Here is a 19,096-nt window from a genome sequence, read left to right as displayed (position 1 = left end):
TTCTCCCTGGGGTCCACAGAGGCAAGGCAATGTAACGAATCCATCCGAAATGTCACAGAAAATCAAAGGGCAAGGCTGCCCTTCATCTCTCAGCTGCTTCACATCCTTCCACTGCCAACTTCATGACATTAAATTTTATACATATGCGTGGCTTTTTCCTTCAGAACTTTTTCATCTGTCTAAAAACCTCTCGTCCTTGCGAGGAAGCTGGAGTGTGAAAAGGCGCCTATTTAGGCTCTCCCACCTTTGCCATCTGCTGTTGTCTACAGCTGCTATAAACGGTCATCATCTAGGCCCGAAGAAAGAAGCAACTGATTTCAAAGGTCACCATGCCACCCTCGGCAGCCATATTTACTGCATCACCAGACGAAGTAACGCTATTCTTAGCTTTCACCCACATTCTCTTTAAAAACTCCAAAGGGGCAAAGAATTTTTTCTTCTCTTAAGATGAAACTTTTGAGAGGGCTAAATATGCTTGCTGTGTTTTTATTCGATTATAGAAACGTATGTCTCAATGCCCAACACTGAGTCTTCACGGGTATGGATATTAATGATGGCTAGTGGCTATTTTCAGGACACAGGCTTTTAATTCCTACGCACGACCCTGGCTTATTAGCCTTTAGCACTGCAGGTTCACTGATGACACGGAATATCCAGATATTAAAGATACTCTGATCCACTAGAGTCCTTCTATTTCCACACATTTTATTTTGGTCTCAAATGCAGAATGGATTTTTAAACATATTCTATTCATGTCTGAGAGAAAAACAGGTCGTCATACAGCAAAACAACTAAGTGGAGATTTGTTGGCTGAATCACTTCAATGTGTCCATGTTTTATTATTTCTTTAGGTTGTCTATTCTTTCCAAACTAGTGCACTAATGCTACTTAAATGTGCTTAGCTGCTCAAATGGGATTTGGCGTGTTGAGACCTTAGGTAATGTAAATTCAAAGGTAAATGCTTCTAATTTGGAACTACCTAGGCTTATAGAGACTCAGGCCTTCCAGATAATGAGACCACAAAGCAGATGACTCACAGGGCAGCATAGCTGCTCTCTACACCATGAGCATATGAGTGCTTTCCCACCACACAGCACAGTACCTCAGGCCAATACAACTGTGCCATATTCCAACCCGTGACCTGGAGAGACACGGGCACGTCCATCCCCCACAATCATGGTAGTAAGGGCAACAACTCAAACTTGCTGATTATCCCAGTGAAAATGTACCCCAGGAATACAAATGCCTCTTAAGATCTGCTTTATTATATGGCTGTGTCATTTGGTGAGTTAACCGACAACTTGAATTGAGGGTTTTTTTTTTTTTTTTTTTTTTTCTTCAGGATCAGGGGATACTTCTACCAGTATCATGGTGTCACATCTTCTGTAGGAGCAAAGCAAGTCAGGTGATGCTAATTCGAAGGTCTGGGGACACAGATTCCCTGGAGAATCCCTGCCAGGGCCTCAGGACCTGCACTCTGAGTGCCCCTGCCCCCACCCATCCTGCAGATTCTAGGGACTGCTGCCTTTCCCCTGTGTAGCTTGTTCCAACAGCGCCATCTGCAGGATGGCTGGACACTCAACTACTTTATCTCCAATAAATGGTTGGGTAATGGATCGCTACACCAATTCTTCATAGAATTTATGACCGTTTGAGCAGTTGCCTTAACTTCTTCACCTCAGGGTGACCAATCAAAGGTACCTCCAGCATCCTAGAGTGCAAATGCATTGTCTCAGGGATTTTACTGCTCTTCAAGCTCTTCTCAGGGTTAATCATTTCCTTCGCTTGAGCACTGGCTCTTCCCTTCAGAAAACCAAATTTCTGGGAACCACAACAGATGTAGTAGCTCTCTCCCTGATCTGGCTTAAAACCTGAACACACAGAATGAGTGCTTAGAACTCAGTCCTCATATCGGTCTTACATGAAAGCCTCCTAAGATGATGAGGCTCAAAGAGCCCTCTAGGGCACCACTGATAAGTGACCTCCAGTTTGCTAGTCTACAACATGACCAACTGTATTCTTCCTGACCATTCTTCCCACAGCAACACCAAATGACACAGAGCAAGGGCTATGGCTTTCTGCCATGGTGCTCTATCATTGTCCAAGAATTTTCTGTGCTCGCACACACCTACAATTCCCAGCATTCAGGAGACTTCAGCAGGAGGACAAGTTTGAGGCTAGCCTGATCTACTAGTGAGCTCCAGACCAGCCTTGGCTGTATAAGAGAGAGTCTATCTTTAAAAAGTTACACTTTTTGTTTATATCACTTCTTTCCAGTAGTCCTCACCTGAGACCAGAAGCAAAAGAAAAACAATCCTTTCCTGCGGGATGGCTCTGTCTTCTCTCCAGTAACCACGCCCCACAGAGCAAAGCCCGTCTCAGGCACCTGGCTACCGATAGTCAGTCCATTTGCTCTTTTTGTGGTCTGATTTTCTTATAAAAACTGTAAATTCAAGGTTGCTAAAAAGCTCAAATAGTTCAGAGTGAGGATGGGACAAAGAGAGAGGTCTCATGTCTTTTGTGACATCCTCCCAGAAAAAGGAGGGTCTGTACTATATAGCACAGTTCAGAGAAGAGGATCGGCCAAACTGTGGGATGCCTCTACTCTGAGAGACCACCAGGTACAACAGCTCCACTCTCTGTAGAGGGATGTACACAGGCTCGCACATCTCTTGTGTCCTAGTAGACTAGAAGATAACCGGAGCATCTGGATCATAGCTCTATCTTGTCCATCACAGCCCACACAGCACCTGTGTCCACACAACATCGATCAATCAGCTAGTCCTGCAGAGGGTCTTCATATGACTATGGGGCTTTAAAAAAGTATGGTAAGCCATGGGGGAATGGCTCATGAGACTTTGTCTCTAGCAGAGGGGCTACTGGCAATCCATGGTGTCTGGGGAAAAGGGTCAAGTTTTCTTTAAAGGTGTGGCCTTGTAGGCAGACCATGTTCCAGTGGATGTCCCCATACCCACGTACATATGGGAAGCACAAAATGAACTCAATGAGTTTTTATCTTTGCTTTAATTAAGGACACGAAGCTGGGAGTCAGTGGAGGGGTAGAGAGTGGGCCTGGGGGTGGTGGTGGTGAGTACAACCAAAATACACCATGTATGTAAAATTTTCAAAAAGCCAAAATATTATATTTAAAATTGTAGTAAAACATGCACAACCTGAAACCATATTTACATTTTTAAATGTAAAGTTCTGTGCAACCATCACAACCACATATCTTAGGAAGCCATCTTGCAAAACCCAAACTTTGCGACACAGCAATATCCTCGTTTTCCCACTCTCTGATAACCACCACTCTCCTCTGTCTCTATGAACGTGGCTACACCAGGCTCTCTAGGTAAGAATGGAACCCAACCCTACAATATGTGTCCTCCTGTGACTTGTCTCCTTCTCTCAGTGTAAGGCTTCAAGTTTCATCAACACTCTGTCACCTGCTAGCATTTCCTCCCCCTTTGAAGTTGAATGATAATTTATTGTATGTATGTATCACATGTGTTCATTTTTCATCCTCTGATGAATGTGATTATGTACCGCTCCCATCTTTGGGCTATTGGGAATAATGGTTCTGGGAATATGGGGGTACAAATACCCCTATTTCACTCCTCTTAGTAATACACCAAATGGAATTGCTGGATCTTACTGTAATTCTACTTTCTCCCCCCACTTCTTCTTCCTTTCTCCTATTCCTGAAGGTCCCCTAGAGACACACACAGTAATGCTCCATAGCTCTCCTGTCCTCAGTTGGTCCTCGGTAAGACCTCTTTTAGAGCCTGCAGGAGACTGGTTGCCTTCCAAGGTGAGGGCCCAGGCTCTGTACAACGCTCAGGGTAGCATCTACATTGCAGGCCACCTGCAGGTAGGCTCACAGCCTGTTCTAGCTAAAGCTGTGGTGTGACAAGACACAGCTTTGTCACCCTCGCTACGTCAGTGCACTGACCCATACGTTCCATTTGGATACCCAGCCTAATCCTACCCTCACGAGTTTGTTTTCCATGGCAGCTGATCATACCTTTAACAAACAGCTGTGCAGCAATGCTTCATCCTGAAGATGAAGGCTTTCAGGATCTATTGGAAACTATCCCAACAGACAAATATAACAGAGTCAGGTTAAGTTTTGGAGGTGGACAAATAACCAGCCATTCAAAACATGCCCTTGCCCAAATTAGAAAACAGCGCTCTTTTTGAATGTGCATCCTCAGCTAAAAGACTGAATACTGAGCAAATTATACACTAAAGATGAAAGTGACCCTAGGCGCAGTCTCGGAGCATATCTGCCCCATAGGCACAAGGCTGACAAGCAGGTCCCATCTCCTCCTTTGGGTCTCAGATGGTGCGCAGCTCTGAAAGCAGGGCTGGGGTCCTTTCAGTTCCCACTTAGCAGGAGTGGCAGTCCAAAGCAGGGACCCTGGGCTGATGATGGGACTGACTGACAGCATTACCCTCCTGCCAGCCAGCAGCACCTTGTGGATAAGACATTTGTTTTTAAAAATCATAGTGGTAGGAAGAGTTTCTAAGACCTTGAATTGGCCACTCACCTGGTGGCCTCCAAAAAAAGACAAAGGCCTTCTCACATTAGTCAGGAAGACAGAACAGCAGACATAGACTCTCAACCCAACGAGTTTCTATTCGACACACACTGCGCGTGCATGCAGATTATAGTACCTGAGCCACTTCTTCAAAGTCATCGTGCCTCTTCTGTAGTGCCCGTGCTCGATGCAAAGACTTCCCAACCCCGGTATGCTTGCTGAGAAAGGCCTCACCGTGGTTCTCAATCCAGTCCAGCACCTGGCCAGAAAAGGAAGACAGGAAACAATGATTTCTCAGAAGGAAAGACAAGTGGCCCCGCATACAACTGCTTAACTCCTACTCATCAGCCCCACGCCCGTGAGAACAGCAGTCCAGATAGAAACGCCTAAGCTATTGTCTAGTGATATTTTGTTTGTGTTGTAACAAACAAAGCTTGCCTGAGATCAGAGTGCAGAGCTAAGTCAATAGAGGCCAGGCAGTGGTGGCATACACCTTTAATCCCAGGACTCAGGAGGCAGAGGCAGAGGAATCTCAGTTCAAGGACACTTTGGGCAACAAGAGATTGAATCTGTCTACAAGAGAAAATGAGCTCACACAAAGGTGATCCCAGCACTTGGGATCCCACCCTTTAATCTCAGCACAAGGGAGGTGGAGACAGGAAGGGACATGGCTGGGCAGAGGGAGGAATATGAGGCGGGAGGAGACATGAGTTCACAGCAGTCTGGAGATGCAGTCTGAGTATGTAGTCTGAGGACTGGCAGAGACACGATCGGCCCTTCAGTCTGAGGCTTTGGTAGAGGTAAACTGGCTGCTCTGCTTCTCTGATCTCTCAGCTTTCACCCCCTAATATCTGACTCTGGGTTTTTATTATTAATACCAATTAGAATTCATGCTGCACCACAAACACAAGTCATTGGCAATGGAATAGTCCCGCCCTAAACTAAATTCAGCTCAGTCATTTTGGTCTCTAGACTAGCTTCCCATTCCTTTTTGGTTTTAAAAGCCCTAATGTAGAGCAAAGAAAAACCAGCCTACAATCCACAACCCCAGCGAACCTAGACAACGAAGAGGACCCTAAGAGAGACGTATATGGATCTACACAGGAAGGAGAAAAAAATAAAATCTGTGAGTAAATCGGGAGCATGGGGGCCATGGGAGAGGGTAGAAGGAGAGAGGGGAGGAAGGGGGAAGCATAGAAAAATGTATAACACAATAAAAACAATAAAAAAGAAAAAAGCCCTAGTCACTCCATTATTTTATTTATTCCTGTTTGTTGCTATTATTTTTGTTATTTGGTGCTGAGGATGAAATTCAGGGTTTCCTACATCCCAGTCCATTGTTTGAAATGAGCAATACAGGCTACCAGACACAGGTGAACCTCTTCATGGCTTCTACCCCATCAAGTAAAGTCAGCCACACTGATAAGAACTGAGGTGACAGGAGTGAAGCAGAGCTAGGCTACTCGCCTGTCACTCCAGCATAAAGCAGCGTAGCATAGCACCCGACACAGGCCCCTGCCTTATTGGACGCTGGAGGCTCAGTCTTGCACCCCCAGCTGTTCAACATAGGTGATTGCAAAGACAACACCTCCTCTGCCTTCCTGCTGCCTCTCTCCAACCAACCAACCGAACAAACAAACAAACTGGTTAAGGTTCTGCATTCGAAGGCCTAGAGTATTTATCTTGCTAGAATGCAGTAGAAACTCCATGTTCTCACAGGTTAGCAATTTAGCCTAAAGACGTTTTCCATAAAGTTTAAGCCTAGAGTAACAGTAGCTACGGCAGCAGAGGGAGGAGAGAGATGCTAAGATGAGAGATGCTTTCCTAAGGGATAATTGGGAAGGTGCACAGAGGGACAAAGCTTTAAAAGAACATTTTCATCTCACAAATATAAATGCATCCCAGGGAATAGGGAGACAGCTTATCATCTGGTCTCTGGGGAGTTGATGCTGGTTGCAGTGAAGTCAGAGTTATAGTACAGTACAGGCATGCTTGTGATGCCCGTCCCTATACTACTGGGCCCATCTGCTCTTGCGGTACAGGCTTCTACCCAAGCACCCAATTAATAATGCAACAGCCTTCTCAGATGTTAAGAGGAAGTTTCTGGAGAATAATTCAGATAAAATAGGTTTGTTTAAAGTTTTTTTTTTTTTTTTTAAATATGGTTTTCCCTGTGGCAAACAGAAGCAGACTTAACTATTCCACAGGCTGCAGACATATGAACTCTTCCTATACATAATCACTTATTTGGACACTGAGGCCAGTTAATGTCTGCAATATGCAAAGTATGGGAGTCTTTGAAGTCTTCCCTCTCACTTTCAGAAGCCCATACTAGGGTGGTGCTAGTGAGAGAGGTGTATGGGAGTGCAGAATTAAGGCTAACAAAGTCCAAATATAAGCACAAAGAGTCCAGTAATTAATCATCCATTAGAATTTAGAAAAGAAAGCCTGCTCATGACTGTTTAAGCATTAGGTATGTAGATTTTTATTTGATGTGTTATATGTCTTTGTGTATATATGCCACGAGTGTGTGGGTGCCCACAGAGGCCAGAAGAGGGCATCAGATCCTCTGAACTGGAGTTACAGGTGGCTGTGAACTGCCAGGTGTGGGTGCTAGGAACTGACCTTGGTGGGTCCTCTGCAAGAGCACCAAATGCTCTTCAGGGTGAGCCATCTCTCTGGCCCCAGGAAGGGAGACTTAGAAAATTTCAAGTGACAGACTCTATCTCTATACACACGTGTTTAGAGAGACCCTGGAGGTGACACACTCCGGCTCTATACACACGTGTTTAGTGAGACCCTGGAGGTGGCACACTCTGGTTCTATACACACGTGTTTAGAGAGACCCTGGAGGTGGCACACTCTGGCTCTATGCACACGTGTTTAGAGAGACCCTGGAGGTGGCACACTCTGGTTCTATGCACACGTGTTTAGAGAGACCCTGGAGGTGGCACACTCTGGTTCTATGCACACGTGTTTAGAGAGACCCTGGAGGTGACACACTTTGGTTCTATGCACACGTGTTTAGAGAGACCCTGGAGGTGGCACACTCTGGTTCTATGCACACGTGTTTAGAGAGACCGTGGAGGTGGCACACTCTGGTTCTATGCACACGTGTTTAAGAGACCCTGGAGGTGACACACTCTGGTTCTATGCACACGTGTTTAGAGAGACCCTGGAGGTGGCACACTCTGGTTCTATGCACACGTGTTTAGAGAGACCCTGGAGGTGACACACTTTGGTTCTATGCACACGTGTTTAGAGAGACCCTGGAGGTGGCACACTCTGGTTCTATGCACACGTGTTTAGAGAGACCCTGGAGGTGGCACACTCTGGTTCTATGCACACGTGTTTAGAGAGACCCTGGAAGTGGCACACTCTGGTTCTATGCACACGTGTTTAGAGAGACCCTGGAGGTCCGTTAGTGGGAAGACAACTATGATTGTGCTAGATTCCGGCTTTTCAAACCCTGAACAGGCACCAAGGAAAGGAGCTCAGAGGCTCTGTCTTCAGGACAAGGAAAGTGCTTCACTAGCGGGATTATCTCCACAGTCACTCCTAATTTTTATTGTTTTTTTTTTTTTTTTAAATCAGCAGTTTTAAGAAGATTGGCCATTCTAAACCATACTGGTTGAAGAGGAATGCTTTCAACACACTAGTTCACACAGAGCTCCCTCTTTTCATCCCATGCAGGGCAGAGGGATGATCCTACAATTTCTAAGCCTTTTTTTTTTTTTAAGAGCAATTTGTTTCATTTTAAAGTAATTCTGCTTTCCTTAAAGCAGCGATTCATTTTCAGTCAGGGACACTTAGTTTACTTAATTAGCTCTGCCTTTATTACTCAAAAAATCTATTTATTTCATATTTGAGAGGCTTTTATTTGGTTTAACATAGCTTCAATTATTCTGTGATGTTATACTGAGAATACTCAATACAGCTTCTGCCCAAGATCTGAAGCTGTAGAGAAATACATGTAACCTGAATAAGCCTTCAAGGACTGTGTGGAAATCAATTCAGCAAATAAAAAAGCAAGTGATTTAGCAAATTAATAAAATAACTTTAAATATACTTACAGAAAAAGTATTTAAGGGCATATGCATACAACCAATAGATAAAGTGCTATTGAAAGTGATAACTTCTGCTCATTTTGTTTCCGATGGTTCAGCTAGAGCCTATATCTCTCGATACATACATACATAACACAAGCCCTCTTGATCCTGACCCATGGCCTTCAGTGTAACACAGTTTCCCAGGCAGACCTGAACAGCAGGGCAATGTGCTTTTCAGTAGACACTGACAGTGTCGACAGGTACACCACACCCTGAAATTTGGCATGCAGCTCAGGAATTCGGACACCCTTGAGTTTTTGGTGAGTTGGTAAATGTGAGTCAGATCCCAGAATCTGAACCAATGAATGAAGAGAAATCAGCTCTCTAGCTATAAAACCCTGGATCCCATGAGTATAACTGGGCATCAAAAGCATCCCTTGTCTGTCTAGAAGATAATATTAAAAATACTCCATGATAAACTATAGTCAAGGTTGATATAAGATGAGAGCCATGCAGATGTGATGATGGCTTCTGAGTTGGTGTTTAAGTATTTCTGGCACCGGAGATGCTGTCTTGTTTGTTTGTTTGTTTATCTAAAGAGTCCTTGAGTAGCAGAGAAGAATGGAACATGAATATTCACATGTTCCTATGTTTACATATTAGTTTTAGTGGGTCCTAGAGGCAGGCACTAGAGCTACCCTATGGATATGAGGTGAGAGACAGCCATGAGTACTCAGTTCATGGGCTAACAAACACTAGTCACCAAACCACACAACTTCTTCATTAATTGTTGAGGTGCTTTCTAGATGGAGTTGGGGAAGGTCTCTGAAAAAATGCGAGTACTATGGTTCGAGAGACACCATTACTTAACTAAGTTAGAAATGGAAAAGACGCACACACGCACAGCTCCAGTAGGAAGGAAATAGGAAACAGGCCCGGAGAAGTCTGAACAAAACTGCAATGCGTTATGGGTGCGCTGCATGGAAGGTTCTAGTAACCATTTTGATAACCATTCAGCGAGGAGAGACGCCATCAGATCCCCATGGGAAAGCTATGGCTTTGATCATGGAAAATCAACCAGAGGGAAGCTTGAGAAGAGGTGGGAAAATGAGACAAAAGTTCAAATTCTGATGAGGCTTAGATTTGGAAAAAAACCATGGCCAGGACTGTGTGGCTGGACGTGGTGGTGACAGAGAAGAAAGCAGTAAGGTTGATCCCCAGGGGCACAGATTGCTGGGAACAGAGGGAGGCAGTCACTGGACACAATCAAAGGAACAAGGCAGGCTAGCTCTGAGACGCTGACTTCCTAGGATCTCTCTCTGCACGCATGCACTGGTATGTTCATAAATGACAGTGACCGTTGCCACCCTGAACTTGAGTGGAAAACATCCTCTAGTGACAACTGTCAATCTGATGTGGCAAGCTGTGCCTCTGGTTTCGAAGATGTAATTTATATGCTAAGGGTTAAAAATAAATGATACAGCATTAATGTATGGGGTGCCATTAAAAAAATAAAAAAAGAGGGAACACTAAATTCATTTTAAAAACACAGCCTCAGACTTAAGTGGAATTGATGCCTGTGTTCTTGACTGTGGTGGAACTTTGAGAGTCTCATTAACCCGGCACATAAGCCCAAACATCTGTGAAGGCCCTGCTCACTCTCAACTGGCTAGTAAAATTCTGTCTTACCTCTCCAAACCCTGCTCTCTAGAGTTTTGTTCCTAGTGTTAACCTCTCCAAGGTAAGTGGCTCTTGCCTTTCTATGACTTGGTGAGTTTTGCTATTGTTGTTTCCGAGACAAAGTCATCTTGCCAGACTGGCCTCAAACTCAAGATATACTTAAGGCTGTCCTTGAATTTTGGATCTTTCTGCCCCATCCCCCACATCCTGGGATTATGGGCATGTACTACCATACATACCATTTGGTATTACCATACCAAATGCTTTGATTCTGTTCAAACTACAATTACTAATTGGAATGAAGTATAAGGCCACACAGGTATGAAAATACCATCATGAAACCTATTACTTTGTATGAGCAAAAATTAAAATAAAAATACACATAGGAAAAAACCCTTCACAATTATGGCCCAAAGGCCTGTCTTTCCCATGGGATTGCAACCTCCTCATAATTCCAAGATTCAGCCCAGGCCATCACTGAACACATCGTGGTTTCTTGGTATATTCCCAACTAGACTATATTCAAAATGATGCGTCCCCTATTGACCTTTGGGGGTGGATGTGAACATCCTTCATATCCCTACTGTTCACAGTCTGTATTCAAATTTGCTTCTTTGTGTTTCTCTGTCCCCTGTCACCGCCCCACCTGACAGGTAGTTCCTAGGAGAATGGAAGAAATTTGAGGTGTTCACACTGAATCTGGTCCTCCTCTTCCTCCACCACACAACACCCTTGCTTGCTCCTCCTGCTTAGGGGGTGGGTGATAAACATTTATGGCCACAGGTTGCCACACACATCTGTAACTGCGGTTTCTGCTCTCTCTGTTGAGCCACTCCAAGCCTAATTTTGTTTAGTCACTAGAGTAGCCTGGTCTCACACGTCAACAACGAGACAGTCTAATAACAACTTGTAAAAAAAAAAAAAAAATTCTTGCTCCATTCTCCTGCCCTGGCATTTCAACCAGAAATAAGTGTTTGCCCAGAACAGCCTTTTCTAAGAGACGTTCACATCCTGAGCCAGATCTGGGGACCAGTTATACATGGTTTCTCAATCACCCGTTTCTTTCTGTCTAGTTGTGTTTGTTCCAGCTAACATACAATCAAGAGGAAATGTTCTTCAGGGCAGGAGGCAGTCTTCTAGTAGCCAAGGAGGAGGGAAATAACCTTTTGAAGGAAACTATTGATTATCACTGATCAGTGGCCATAAACAAAACTGAACTAAAGAGAGTATTCTTGGTGACAAGGGCTTTGTAGTCCTGTTGGACACACCTGGACCCTCTTCTCAAACCCATCCTTAAGTGTTTTTATTCAGCTCTTTATTCCTATAATCATTCACTACGGCTGTGTAACACATACGTGTCTGTTTAGTTTGAGCCGTTTCATTTCCACCCACATGAACTCCATGAGGGCAAGGGCTTTGTTTAGCTCATTGCTGTGTTTTCAAATGCTAAATAAATGAACAAGTGAACTAAAAGAAACATTATTTTACCACATCCTACATGGACAGAGGCAACAATCCTGAAAGGAGATGGGTGCCTTTTGCAATCAAATATAGAATCAGAATCCCAACCCTGTGACCCCTTATCTGGCTTTCTCTGATAAATTACCTTATTCAAAATAGGCTTTTAAGTTTGCATATTCAATTGGTCCATGGTAAAATAAGGGCTTCTAGTATACCAAAGAATTCCTTCCTCCCAACTCCTATGTGCCAGTGCCCCAGCTCCCCACCCATCCACCCAGAAAGCCATCTGAAGCGATTATGCACCGGCAGGCATCAGGAACATATTTTGTTGTTAAAGTCTCAAGTACACACAGTGTGCAAGAGCGCCCGGGAGAGCCCATCGGGTCACCATTCTCGTCTATTCACATAGTACACTGTGCACTGTTTCCAACGGAGAACAGTCAGGCTGAGACTGGAGAGCAGGCAGGAGTCACTTCAAGTGCTCAATTGCCCGTCACTCACTTTTTTTTTCCTCTATTTGAAACAAGTATGATCAAAATAAATGTCACACAATGGCAGGAGAAACCACCATTTTTTTCCAGGTGGGCTGAACTAAGGTTCGTTAGCAGGCACTCAATCTGTCCTGTCCTTCCCCTGAGAGCTGCAGTTCTTCCTACTGACAGGTCCTTGCCAGGCAGAAGGCAGCCGAGAGCCCGAGGACCTCAAGTCTCAGTCTTCCTCAGTGGGGGCCTTGGCATCCCAGACATCCTGTACCTCTTTCCCTAGGGAGAACTGAAGCTGGGGCACCTACAACTTCTTTGAAGGACTCTCCTCGGTCTGGTGCCAGTTTATAGATTCCCCCTTCTTCCCAGAAAGGCTTGAAACTGTTGTCAGCAGCTCTGGGATTCTTTTAAAATAGAGGCGCCACTCACCTCCAGATTCTGAATGAAAAAATGTGGAATTATCTCCCACAGGGTGCCTGACAACCATCCTCACTCTGCTCAGCTGACGTCAGTGCCAAAACCCAAGGACCAAACTTTGAGAAACACAGTTCCATATGCACACCTGACAACTCCTTTGTGTGTGTATACATACATGCACACACACACACACACACACATATATAAACAGCACATTTTAGTAATTTTCACATAAATGCTTTCAGACCCACAGAAGCCAACTATCTTCACTCACACTTGCCACATTCCATTACTGTAACTCCCCACTCTCCCCCTACTCCCCACTACACAGTCCACCTATCAGATTACCTAAGTTCACTCTGACTTTGCTTCTCCTCTGCTCACAGTCCTCCCATAATTCCCTGTGAGTAGCAGGACTCCTTTAGCCTGGTTCTCAGTGCCCTAGAATTAGCATGTTAAGGCCTGAGGATGTGCTAAGCACGGGAGGTGACCCTGAAGAATGGCTTTCTCATTACTTACAAGCATAATTAAAAATATATTGAAGATAGTAAAGATGCATCAGGGAAGTCTAAAGGGTCAGCAACCCCCTCCAAAGAGACTTCTTCCTCTCACCATCTCCCATCCTCCAACCAACTTTTCCTGAACACAGCAGAAGTGCTGGGCCTTCCTTGCAAATCCTCATCTTGGGAGAATCACTCCAGTCAGAATAGAGTTTTCACTAACACACACACACACACACACACACACACACACACACACGCACGCACGCACATGCAAGCACGTGAGCGCACACACATGCACACGCATGGCATGTATGCATGCACATACAAGCACATGAGCATGCACACATATACATGCACATGCAAGCACACACATACACACTCATGCATGCACACACAAGCACATGTGCATGCACACACACATGAATGTACACAAGCACACACATGGAAGAAGGCTGTGGTGGGGAGGGGAGAAGGGCAGGTTGGGTGTATGATGGAAAATAGGAATCCAGAAGGAAAGGGTAGGAGAGAACCATGAAATTCCCAGAAGAGGGATATGCACATACAAGCAGCCAGCCTCTAACCTGCAGAGACTAAGAAGAGAGGAGAGGTACCCACTGCCTCCTCCTATAGGGGAAAAGGATGGAGCATGTCCGCTAGGATGAGGACACCCAGAGATGGAAATATCCCTATCTTCACTCCAATCAGAAAGTGACTGCCCACCTTCCCTCCTGCCTCAGGTTCAGCGAAGCCTGCTGGTACTCTGGCTGGGTTTTCATTCTGCCTAAAAAAAATCATGTATTTTTTACCTGAAAATATCTTGATGAGTGGATTATCACCATTAAAAATTTAAGTGAGAAATAAACTGCTAATTACTGCCACAGGCACGTGGGTAGTATTCAAATCTATGCTACAAAGGAAAGCCTCACCAAGGCTGAGTTGACATCACTGACTGAAAAACAAGAATTGGGAGTGGGTGTTTGGGATAATTTCTAGTATAGATAAATAGGTGTAGAGAGCGGTTCTTAAATGACAGGACACAAGGAACAGGGTCAAGGCATGCGTTTGACTGTTTTTGTGGTACAGACAGTTTGAGGGTCAATCTGAGGCTGTCAGTAGCTGCACAACATTGGGAAAATCTCTTCCTGTGGAACCAAGCGCTCCAGCAGGGCTGTTTGGTCAGTGACGTTCTAGCCGCTTGGCCTGGGCTGTGTCTGACTCCCACCCCCTGCAGCGGAGAGGCTAACAGCACGAGCCCTGATGTCAGGTTAACTTGGGCTTGAGGCTGGGCTCTGCCAGCAGGCGTTGGATCAGAAAGAAGTGAGTGTACTTGACCTCGGTCTCCTCCTCAGAAAGATGGGGACCAAACTGCCACCTGCCTCATGGTGCTGGGAGATTAACTAGGAGAAAGCAAGTGAAGGGATTAGATGTCCAATCATACTTCCTCTTAGAGCCGATGAACTCTGAGCTCTGAACAATGCAGCTTTTATAAACAGTTCAGTCTCAAGGGTTGGATCTAATCTTTCTTTTGATGTTTGAATTTCTCCCAATGCTCTTATCATAAAGAAGTACATTTCAAGTTCTGAAGATGGTTCCTCAGATGTGCGTCCTGAGAGCTGGCTGTGTGCACAAGGTGTGTGGGCCTCTCATTCCTAGATGTCAATCTTTTCTTCTATAGGAAAAGTTAGTTTCCAGATCACCATGTTTTGGTCCCCCCTTTTGTTGTTGCTGATCATTCTCAAGGCAACCTGCAATACTCACTTTTTATTCATCTTTTATTACATAATACTGCCAATTGGATTATTCAACGGCCAAACTGGTTTCATCTGATTAAAGAGCTACAGTCACTGCGGTTGGTAAATGGCTGGTTATCTGGAATTGAACACTCATAAATCTCAGGCATTTTTTTCTTTGCAAACAAAGTCAACAAAGTAAAATCTATAATTTTCCACATGAGGCACCAGGAAAATTAATGCAGGAAGATTCCCTCGCAGTTCAGGAAGTCTGGTGCTAATAGTACTTTTCATCAATTCTGAATGTTGCTGCCAAGCAAGCTAGATCTTGCTGCCACTCCTGTTACCTCATAGGAGTGGATGCTTAATAACAAGATGCTCTTTTTAGGGGAGGCCATAGGAGCCTCAAAGGTGCCATTGCCCCATTCATGACACTGTGAACAGACGACCCACCTTCTTCCAGCTGGCGGTAGGCATTTAGCCAGACTTCCTATTCCTGTTCTGCCTGCCTATGCACCAAGAAGAGTGTACCTCTCATCCCCACCAGAGGGAACTCTGCTGGTCTCTACCAGGCCGTCATTCTTTTGCTGTCTGGCCTGAACGCATGCCACTAGTAAGTCCTAAGGTGCACACGTCCTCTCTCCAGTGTAGATGCTTCAAACTTCTAGCACAGAGACTTGCGTACAGTAAACATTCCCCCCAAAAACTGCTTTATAGTATAAAGACACCTTTAGAAAGTTCAGAGAGTCACCATTTGAAACAAAAGCTGGCGAGGAAGAAGGGAAGGCTGAGCAGGATGACCTGCTGCGTTGTTCCCAAAACAGTTTCTCTGACCATGAAAACACACAAGCAATTTACTTCTCCTAGAAAGAATAAATGTCTAGTTACTCCTTGTTCCTTCCAGCCGTATGAGGTCTATGTGGGCTTGGAACTGGCCGTTTGCATACACGGGAAGCCAGAGGAGTGTCAGCACCATAAAAGGCTCAGGGTAGAGAATGGGTGATGCTGTCACGGAGTGCTTTTATTGCTGTTGCACAATATTGTTCTACACTAAACGGAAAAACAAAACCAGGTCTGAAAAATATTCCATACTAATTGCACAGCAGACATCCTTCGCTTTCTTCAGTTTAATGAATCCAACTCCATTATACCTTTAAGATGAAGTTCCAGCATTCACCTCCCCCAGCAGGGAGAAAGGAAGCTGAGAAGACACCTGTTGGGGCCAGGAGAAGGGAGGCAGGAGAAGGGAGGCAGGCCATTTCTGGAAGCAGGTGTTTCAAATAGGATCTCTTCCACCGACATCTTTGGATTATATATTTCCGCTTTACTCTTACTTCAAGCATTAAAGGACAAAATATTCCTACCTGGGCAAGATCTAACTTCAAAAATGTCAGTGGGGGCAGATGGCAGAGGCTGGCTTGCTCTCCATTATTCCACTGGGGATTTCTAGCTCTTTCTTTTGTCTGTCTCCCCATTTTACACTTCATTTCACCTTCCTCTCCAGCTACACCCATTTTAATGCCTTCCATGGTTAAGTCTGTTCCCCTCCCTTTGCTCACTGTCTATCTCTGTCTTTGCCTGGGATATGTGTCCTGCCTTCCCCTGTATAATGTGCATCTTTCTGTCTCCCCTAGTCTTATTTTATGACTTTCTGTGTCTCTCCTGAGGCTTTTCCTAGGGCACCTGGAATATGGATCACATGGCCTACTTTCTGGTCCTGGCACTATTATTAAATGGCTGTGTGGTTATAACCAAGTCACTTCACATCTCTGGGACTCAATTCCCTCAACTATACAGCAAGTTTTACTGGCTGTCTTTTCCGGCATTGAGAGTTTTGAGATTTAGTCGTGGAATGAAATGGAATCTTTATCAGACAACCCACATGACAGACGCTGGGGAGTCCCCAACAGCACAAGCACCAGGGGGCACCCAAGGACCAGGAGAGAGAATGTGCTAGTTTGTGCTAGGCAGGCACTATGTTTGCATTCTGTGCCATGAGGAAGGTACTATTGTTACTGGTCCTGATTTAGAGATGGGAGAAAAACAAAAACCCAGAAGCATCATGAGATGCAGTAGTTTGTCTATGTCCTGCTGGCCACAGAGGCAAGACATGTTCAGAACAGGATTTGCTGACTCCCGAGCCTGCACTGGTGTCTGCCAACTCTGCATTGCCCCGGCTGATGACAGCTGCACAGGAGCCTCCCATGCAGGCTCCCGAGAAAACATCTCTGGATCCTAAATGTGCTTAGGTATCTTGGGTCCAGACTAAGTACTCTCTCTTCCTTTAAGACACTGATCCTGACTTCTCCCACCATTGCCTGAACTGTTCCAGGAATACTTATTTACTCCACGTGGTGCCATGCTCTACTAGATCTGTTCTTTGTATTTTCTTGTATCATCCTAATTACCCGACCAGGTATCTCAGCAGTATTTAGTTCATTCTGGACCCATGAAAGAGACCTGAACTTCTTGACTAATCAGTGAGCATCATGGGATGCAATGAGCACTGAGATTGTATCCCCTGTGTCCTCAGTCTGGGCCAGGAACACCAAGAACCTCAAGATGTTATATCACAGTTCTTGTAGGCTGGTTCCACATTCACCAATAAAACTAACACTGCATGGGTGAGGGAGAGCTTCTATTCACTCAACAGAAGCAGGTGGAGGGGGTTCTCTAAAATACCTGGTCAATTCTTCAAGCACAAAGAGAAGCCCAGTTTCATGTAGACACAGCTAAAAGCTATAAAGAAATCAGAAAGAAAGAAATCCAGATCTCTGCTCTTGAGCAGCCTGGCACAAACAGGGCACAGACGATTCTTAAATGATGGTGTGATTCGATGGTGAGTATGCTATCAAGATTGTATTTCTGGAGACTGAGCCTCATGTAGTTCAAGCAGGCCTTGAACTCACTATGTAGCCCAAGATGACCTAAAATTCCTCATCTTAAGTGCTAGAATTACAGGCATATACGCCCACACCAGACCCAAGCAAGGAAATAACCTGAGCGGTCTACATCCCCAAACTAGGATGGCTCATGAAAGGTTGGGAGTCAACAGACCGAAGATGGCACCCATCACCCCAACCCTCAAGCATGTGAGTTCAGTTGCCTTTTGAAACACAGTCCAGATGGATGTCAGGTAAGCAATTGAGACGCACCAATAGATTTCTTCCCCCTCCAGGTTTCTCCCACCTCCATGCATGTCTATATGTACAGAGAATAAATGAGTGAGCCAATGATGAAGCAAGTGGGATGATGAGTGAAGAGCTATACTCTCAAAAGTCACACTTACATACCCTGAAAGCAGTGGAGTTGACCCTTCTGAGACTCCAGTGTTTATGAAATATCCAAGCCCCTCTCACACCAACCCCCTGATCTTACATCTGCTTTTCTACTTTGCCAACAATACAATAAACAGAGACACTTATTTTTAAGATATCATAGAATGGCCATATATGCATCCTATTACTTTTTCTTCCTTATAGTATAGATGTCACATGGCTACAAGAAGGTCTGATGACTACAGATCTGTAAGAATCCGAGTGTGACATGCTTCCCTCCCATAGCTGTCCTGCAGCTCTCCAGAGGCCTGCCTGTGTCACGGCAGGAGGATGACGAGGAGCCCGCACACCATCCCACTTGAACTAGTGGCCATTATTATCTCGGCGAGTCACAGCGAGTTTATGAAAGTAGCCACATCCCTCTTTTGTTCCTGCGAGGCTGGCCTGGCTCCGCACTCATCTGTCTCGCTTGCAGGTCAGACGGCTTCTCTGATCTCTGAGCTCTGGGTGATGAATTTATCTGGACAGTTCCAGATGGCGTGAGCAGGCAGCTGCCTCGTCTGCTTCTCCCTTCCTGCCAGTCCCACCTCTCAAAGTTGATTGACACACCAGCCATGCTCACCCCAGGGGACTGACATATCCTTATGATGACTCTATCACACGTCAGTCAGGAAGGGTTGCCACATGGGAGTCAGGGGAGCCCAAGAAGGAAGGGTAATCCTGAAGGTCCCTGTACTTATGCCAACTCCCAGAATGTGTAACAATGGTGGGGACACTCCCTCGCCTGCCTGTCCACCTTGGGCACCTAGTACCAGGCTCCTGCCAACAGCAGCTGTGAAGACATGTAACCAGGCTCTCACTCTCTCATGCTTTCTTGCTCTTTCTGTATTATACTCCCTCCCGCAGGAGAGTGGAAGGAGAGTGAGCTGACACATCCTGTGCAGAGACCTGAAAT

General features: G+C 45.2%; 1 protein-coding gene across 22 annotated transcripts in view; it reads right to left on the bottom strand.

The window, feature by feature from the left end:
- Kalrn (kalirin RhoGEF kinase) overlaps nt 1-19,096 on the bottom strand; it is a 615,547-nt gene that overhangs the window by 332,535 nt on the left and 263,916 nt on the right. For all 22 annotated transcript variants that reach the window (XM_057764996.1, XM_057764997.1, XM_057765000.1 and 19 more), the window contains exon 10: nt 4,678-4,800. In XM_057764996.1, coding sequence (XP_057620979.1) covers nt 4,678-4,800 — 123 coding nt within the window. The remainder of the gene's footprint in view (nt 1-4,677; nt 4,801-19,096) is intronic.

Source organism: Chionomys nivalis, chromosome 3 (assembly GCF_950005125.1).
Source record: "Chionomys nivalis chromosome 3, mChiNiv1.1, whole genome shotgun sequence".
Lineage (NCBI taxonomy): Eukaryota > Metazoa > Chordata > Mammalia > Rodentia > Cricetidae > Chionomys > Chionomys nivalis.
The sequence above is the reverse complement of the archived record's forward strand: the minus strand, read 5'-3'. Positions and strand labels throughout refer to the sequence as shown.